Consider the following 7,250-nt stretch of genomic DNA (forward strand, 5'->3'; position numbering starts at 1 on the left):
AAAAAGATAGAAAGAGAGGGAAATAAAAAAACTGGCAGTGATAAGGAAGAAAAATGGGAACACTCTTTACGGTGCTAAAATTAATTAATTGTGAAGCAATCAAAATAAATTTCATTATCGCGTGGATTCGCTGCCATAAAGCAAATCTGCGATTGTTTTCAAAATCCGACCCTATTTAAAGTCGGTATCAATAACTGGAATCATTTCAATTAATTTTGTTGTTCGAAGCGTTCGCTGGAACGCTTCGCTAACATCTTCCACCAGATGATGGAGGCGCCTGGTGCTTTGTAGTAGGAAGAGCAATTTTAACCGAAAAAAAAGCACCCTCATAGGCTTCAAGGCTGCAAACGATGCCTTAAGGTATTCCATAGCACATGGCTGGTAGACCACGAGCTCCACAAAGGACCCTGCCGTACCAGACGCTGATCACGTACCTTTGGACCGCGCTGGTCATTATTCATCCGTTTCAATTACAACCGTGAACGTGAGTTCAGCTTCAGCGCACAGTAATAAGTATGATTAATAAATAAATTAAAATAAACCGAAACGCACATCCCGGGGCGGGGAGGTCGAGCGTTAACTCACTTCGGGACAAATTTTCACAAACAAATTGCACCGGCTGGGAGCTTGGGAGGTGACCCGCAGAACGACGCTATGGTCACGTAGCGAACGTAGCTGATGGTGGCCCTATCTGTGTCCTGATGTTTTTTTTTGAGTGCAGGGTGCCTTACTAGGTCCCGGGTCATTGCATAAATTATTCTACACTTCATAAAATCTGCACCTACCCAAACCTACACCAAACCCCAGTGAGGAGAGGCGTCCGTTTTTGGGAAGCACAAAATGTACGGAAAATGCAGCACACACAACAGCAACAAAAACCGGCAGATCTAGCACACGACTAACTAGAGCCTGGTGCTGAAGCTAAACATCCCGAAATTGAATCAATTATAACTTAAACCATCGTTTTATATGTTAACGGTTTTCAATTACGCGCACCATGTGCTGAATTAAATGCTGTGTTGATTTGGAACAACCGTGACTGCGGATTTCAATTTGCTTGTGGCCCTCTAATGGGTTAGGTTTTGAAATTATGGCATTCTACAAACGGTTTATCAAATTAAACCACGTGATATATTTTGAAATTCGTGCGACTCCGGAAACGTAATCGTATGTCCCATCACTCACATTCAATCAGTACCGCACGGTGGTTCGCATCGGCTTATCCGTACGGTGGCAGCATTACGGCGCCCATTAGCTGCTCGTCCGACTATCAGCGACCTTCGTAAAAGTGAGTCATTAATTTTGCTTCACTTTTCCCGTAGGCCGTGCTTGCGCTCGTGTTCTAGCTTGCTCGGCGCTCAGAAGGCGCTAAACTTCCGCCAATGCCGGTATGACATATTTTTATGGGCAGTTTCCAGCAATGTGCTAATCCAGATGGCTCACGGCCGATATGGCAACAGACACGGGGACTCGCGGGACCGAGGTTCGCTCGCAAAAGCAACACCGCAACTCCAGGCCCCGATCGTGCATATCCACCAGTGTTTGTGCGCGACGTGTTGTGCTTGGAACGTTTGCATAAAACGTGAATAAACCCTCATAAAGTCACGAAACTTACACGCCCCGGCCAGCTGAGGTCCGGTAAAGGAACGACCCAAACGTTTCCGGCGACCGAACACATCCTCATGGGACGCAGCTACCACGACGGTCGAGAAGTCAGTCGTGCACTCGTCGAAAGCTCGTCATTCGTAAATTTGCACTGTTTATGTGTTTACCCATCGACCGACGTTGCCGGTGGTGTGTTCGTATTTTAGCGTTCCGTTGACCTGCGGCCTGGCTCAAGAGATGTTACCCTCTCTCGTGCCAAATCTAGGGGGACATCATTTTGACCACATTCTACCGACCAAGCGGGCAAGGGACTCCCTGTATGACTGGACGGGTTTGAAAATTAAACAGCGAGAAAGACTGCGTACACCTTTGGGCGTTTTTATGCCCTCTTTTTCTGCCCGCTTGAAGTTTCTTCGCATCGACGCACGTTGGTGAGGTGGCAGCTTTGTGCTGGTTCCGAATTAGCGCACGACGTACGAACCCACAACCGTACGTGCTGAGTCACCCCGTTTTTGGCCATTTGCGCGCCGGAACCAACCGGACGCGTACGCGTAATCCTGCGGCCAGCTAACTCACGTCCGTGCACATAACCACCGTTCACCGGTGAAATGACGAACACTTCAATGAGCAATCGTGGGAAGAAAAAAGCGCCTCGTTTTGCTAGGACCATAACCAAACCAAACGCTGCTCTTTTTTCGCAATTTTCGGCGCCATCACGGGTTGGCTGAGGTGAACGATTTCACACAAGGTCAGCACGCGTAACTATAATGTTCAAGCGCTCCATGTACAGCAGCGGACCTGGTCAGCAAGTGTGACGCAAAGCTTTAGCTGGCACGAAACCAACAATCGATCGGTAGCGAGTTTGTTGCCTTTTGACACTCTGATTGTGATGATTTTCTTTTGCGAACGCTTTCCCAATGTACTATGGTTAACTTTCGTTCTAGAAATATGATGCCTCTTTCACATATACTCATTCTGACCCAAAAAAGCTCATCAACCTGTGTGAGTTTTAAGATCAAGACTTACTTCATTGCTTGAAAGAAAGCTTTCTATACTAATGTGATAGTACGCCACCAAAAATATCCAAAACATCGGATCCCGTTGCATAATCGATTAGATGAGAAGCGACATTGGCCGACCCCCGCCTACTAGACTTGTTGCACTCCGCTGCTCTGCCGACAAATGTCAACACCATTTGGCAGAGATTTTGTGATCCGCTCAACGACCGTAGAGGGTTCGTTTTCAAAGCTAAATGAAGCAAGACAATCCGATCTACAAGTGCCTGGTGACCGTGCGCAATGCCTGCCAATCGAGCGTCGTTCCCGTCCGCTTCCCCAAGAGAATTCATTTCGAGTTAAAAACAATGCTCAAAGATTCTATTCTACCGAAGCCGATTTTTTGTGCCCTGTTAGACCTAAGGACATTCATTTCTTTGTTGAGCATTGCAATTGGAGTATTGGAATTAGTTTCGGATCGATGAACGGCACACTGAGGCTGAAAGAAAATCATATTAGAATGCCTGAAAGACTGCAGCTCGCCTTAAGCCATCTCTAGCAGCTACATCCATTCGAAGCATAGAGCCCATGCTAAGCGATGTAAAATCGCCATTTTTATTGCATTCGTACCGCAAACGGCTTAATATTCCATTTTGCAGTTTTTAAGCAAAACACAAAAACGCCACAAACGACAAACTGAATGTATTCGTTTCCTTAACACGCTCGTTCACTTTAATGACGTAATTGTACGTATATTGCAATTCTCTTTCTAGAGTTTTTTGTTTGCCTCAGTTTAGCTATTTGTTACGCAGGGGGGTGGGGAAAATCGCTATTCATTCCGGCAAACCGGCCACCTACCACTCAGCGCTAAGTAGCAGCCGCATTCTTCCACACTCACGTAATCGTAATTAATTTAGCAACCACCGTGGCTAGTCGCCGACGTTTTTCATTTTTCTGGCCCCTAGTTTATGAGCTGGGCCGTTGCTAATGCTGCCGGTAAACGGTACGAAGTGAGTGAAGATGAAAGAGAACCGACGAGAAGAAAAAAATAAAGGCCAACCGCGGAGCAACGGCACGTACAAACATAATATTTTCCCGTCTTTGGGGACTTCGGAGCGAGATCCGGGGACGATGGAGCAATCAAGCGGTGAGACTCGCAGTAACATTTCACTGAACTTTTTCCACTTAGCTACTGCTGCTCTGGGTGGGAGGTCTTAAAACACTATGCACAAAAGGAATTAAAATATGCAGCGGAAACAGAAGCAATGAGAAATGAGCTCGAAATAGAAGATAAAAAATAACATTTCGATATTTCATTCGTTCAGGGTTGTACGTAGGTTATAAAGATATAGATTGTAGAAAGCTCATACAGGTGAATAAAATACAACTATTAACAAGCAACAGTGTAGTGTTATTATATCTCTCTTTACAAATGTCACCCTTAGTTTATGTACTTTATATACACACTTTTCCACTGAACAAAATAGAGCCATTAACACATTGTATAACAAAAAACTACCCCATTCGAACATAATGGAGACAAATCCACCTGCAAGGAGCAGTGCAACACTGGCACTGGCGGTTTATGACAATTTATTGATCCATTTTATAGGGCACGTAACCCGCAGAGCTCAATTGTAGCCATAATACGTTTTCCCATCTTCACCTGTCATCGTAAATTATATGCATTGCCCCATATTGCGGGTGTGCTCGTAGTTTTATGTTTGATTCCATGAAATTCCTGCTGAATTGCACGTGGAGTTACAATTTACTCTTCAGTTTCAGGTTACTTAACACTCATACGAACTATGGAAATGTAATGAAGAATAAAAGTTTTAATATCATCGTTTCATGTCTCCATACATATTTGGTAGCTCCTAACTATTGCCATTATATATCTCTCTCTCTAACCACTGGGCTTTAAATACACACTGTATTACTATACTGCTTTACTGGAAGAATTCCTTTATCAAGCGTTCAGCTGAAGCTTTTATAAATGGAACCTAAAACGCATCAATTTTCGTGGAAATGAGATGTGCTCCAATTTCCACATGCTGTTGTTTTTTTCATGCACTAACTGCAACTCAACGTGCATAGTACAACCGTATTCGTCGTATTCCTTCATTTCCGCTCACGTACGTCAGAGCGGAAGTACGTACGGAGAAGCACGCATGAAAGCAATCTTGAGCATACATTATTGAGAAATTCACCTCAGTCATCGTTCATGGCTGCTTCTCCGGGTTAGAAAACCACCAACCAGAAGTCAAGCAGTCAGGTTTCCCATCATCCACAGTACCAGAGCGCCACACCAGTAGGAGGAATATAATTTTCAACCGTTTCACAGCCGTTGAAGGAAGATTTTGGCATCTTCTTTTACGAGCTTTCATCTAACGTCGACCCAGCCAGCGTTGGTTTTTGGACCAACGAATACACCTTGGGTACGACATATGCGCTTATAATTTTGCACATCAACGAACCAACAAACCATGCGCCGAACCAAGACCGTCAGCCCATAGGCCGTAGGACGAAGATCAAAGCAACGTCCCGAGCCATTGGTTCGTTCCTCAACCGTGCTGTGAACACAACCTGCCAAATGCCTTACCAGCGACTCACCGGCCCAGATTACGTCCAGTGCGTTACTAATGTATGAGGCTGAAAATTAAGCAGCGTTGTGTTTTTATTATTCCTCCGGTATGGCGCCGAAGCGAAATGACGGTGGGTTAACACGCAGGCCAACCGACTGAAGCTGCCGGATCCATTCAGCTACTCAGTGGCCGAACGAAAGAACCTCACTTTTTGTGGGCTTTAAAATGTTTCTATAAGCTTTTGGCATGCTTGGGCTTTGTCGAAAGCAAAACTAAGCGGAAACAAAATGATCAATTTCCTGTTCACTGTGTGGCACAATGTACGTTCGGTTTAATCGTAAACTATTTATGCAAGCATATCCGTGCTTACGGTCCAAAATCACTCAATAGTCGCGTTTGAAAAGCGTTGAATACATGCAATATAACAGCGAAAGGTAGAAAAAAATCCGTACCCCTTTTAAGTGCACCACTAACGGCCAATCGTGGATGGGCTGCATAATGGAATCGTTCCATTATTTTCCAGTTTCCAACCACGCTCGCAGGGAGTGTGTTTTTTCGGTCTCTTTCCAACCGGCGATCACACGAACCGGTAACAATTTTCGAACACCCGAAACCCCGAACGGACCAGCAACGTGGCCCGACAAACGCGTGAAGCGAAGAAAATCACCACCAATCGCATCGATTATAGAACGCGCACGAATTTCGTTTCACTGCCGTTCACTCCAATGACCGTTTGATTGCTGGCGGTTTACTGATAGTGAAATGAATTATTTCCACCCACGATCAAACGCTTCGAGTCCTTAATTGATTGAAATGATTCGTGGCTGAATCGCTGGATGTGGCATTTCGGTGCGATAAAAAGAGCGACACGTTTATGCCGGGGCTTTGTACCGCTGCCTTCCGGACTGACACGGTGAGATCAATCAAACGCACGCTCGAAATGCCAACTTATCGCCGCACCAATCACCGGTGCCGGGAAATTGGACACCACGATCCGGGAGCGTAAACGCGCCGCAGATAACGCCCAGCCTACTCAGCCCGGGCTACTCACCTTGTCCTTCATTTGGAGTGGTTGCATCGGTCATTTTCGGTGTTCTTTCTTTGTGGGTGTTGGCTTGGGTTTCGCTCGTCCACCACTCTCTGGTACCACGCTCGGTAGCTTGTGCTGGCGTGTTCACTACAAGATCAAACTGACACTAACGGATAACTGTAACGCTATGGTGTAACATCGCGGCGATTAAGGATACTAATGCAATGTATGCTCCGCTTACGCGGCTACTGACAAGCGTTGAAACACGATTTGCTTAGCGGCGGAAAGTGCATTTTACAATGCAGCACAATGCATTGGGTGACGATTAATCTTAACATTACAGCACTACTGCTCACACATGATGGGTAATTCGAACGATTTAACTATGCAACATTTGAACGACTAATCCTTTCTAGCGTAAGCACGGGTAGTATTAATGGCTGCAAACTGGCGTTGGAACAACTTTTATTTTTCGATTACTAGCTTTACTGCAACACTTTTATATACACTTTAATACATCGCAAGTTCATCCGAACTTCCCAGCTACCATTCGTATCCATTTCAATCACCGTCAAGCACTGGCTTGCGCAACCCGATGGAGGCGCCTAATCTTTCACTTACGTTGCAACGGCTTTTTTCACGCCAAACGGGAAATATCGAAACTTTTAATCTAGGTATTATTGCTTACATGATATTCACTTGACTTAGCATATTTTCTCACACTTCACGCACTAAAGGATGAAGAATTTTACCGTTTCACCGTTGGTTTCCGAAGCAAGATTTATGGTAAGAGTTTTATTGTGCGTTAAGACGTGCAAAAATTTTAAATGTCGCACCACAGCAGCACCTACTGGATACGCTGCATTTCCACCCGTTAGTGCACCTTATTTATCAGAGCTTGTATGAACGCTTTCCTTAGGGGACACAATTACGCCAACAGCAAAGCGGGAGCATAGGAATTAAGGATAGATTATCGTGCACTCATGCTTCGTTTATTCCACACTATTTAACCCAATCTGCACTCTGCTCGGTAGC

General features: G+C 45.1%; 1 protein-coding gene across 1 annotated transcript in view; it reads right to left on the reverse strand.

The window, feature by feature from the left end:
* The window catches only part of LOC128724693 (sodium channel protein 60E), a 94,149-nt gene extending 87,879 nt beyond the window's left edge, over positions 1-6,270 (reverse strand). Inside the window, exon 1 of the mRNA XM_053818414.1 lies at positions 6,237-6,270. Coding sequence (XP_053674389.1) covers positions 6,237-6,270 — 34 coding nt within the window. The remainder of the gene's footprint in view (positions 1-6,236) is intronic.
* Between the last annotated feature and the right edge of the window lie 980 nt (positions 6,271-7,250).

The sequence above is a fragment of the Anopheles nili genome, chromosome 3 (genome assembly GCF_943737925.1).
Source record: "Anopheles nili chromosome 3, idAnoNiliSN_F5_01, whole genome shotgun sequence".
Taxonomy (NCBI): domain Eukaryota; kingdom Metazoa; phylum Arthropoda; class Insecta; order Diptera; family Culicidae; genus Anopheles; species Anopheles nili.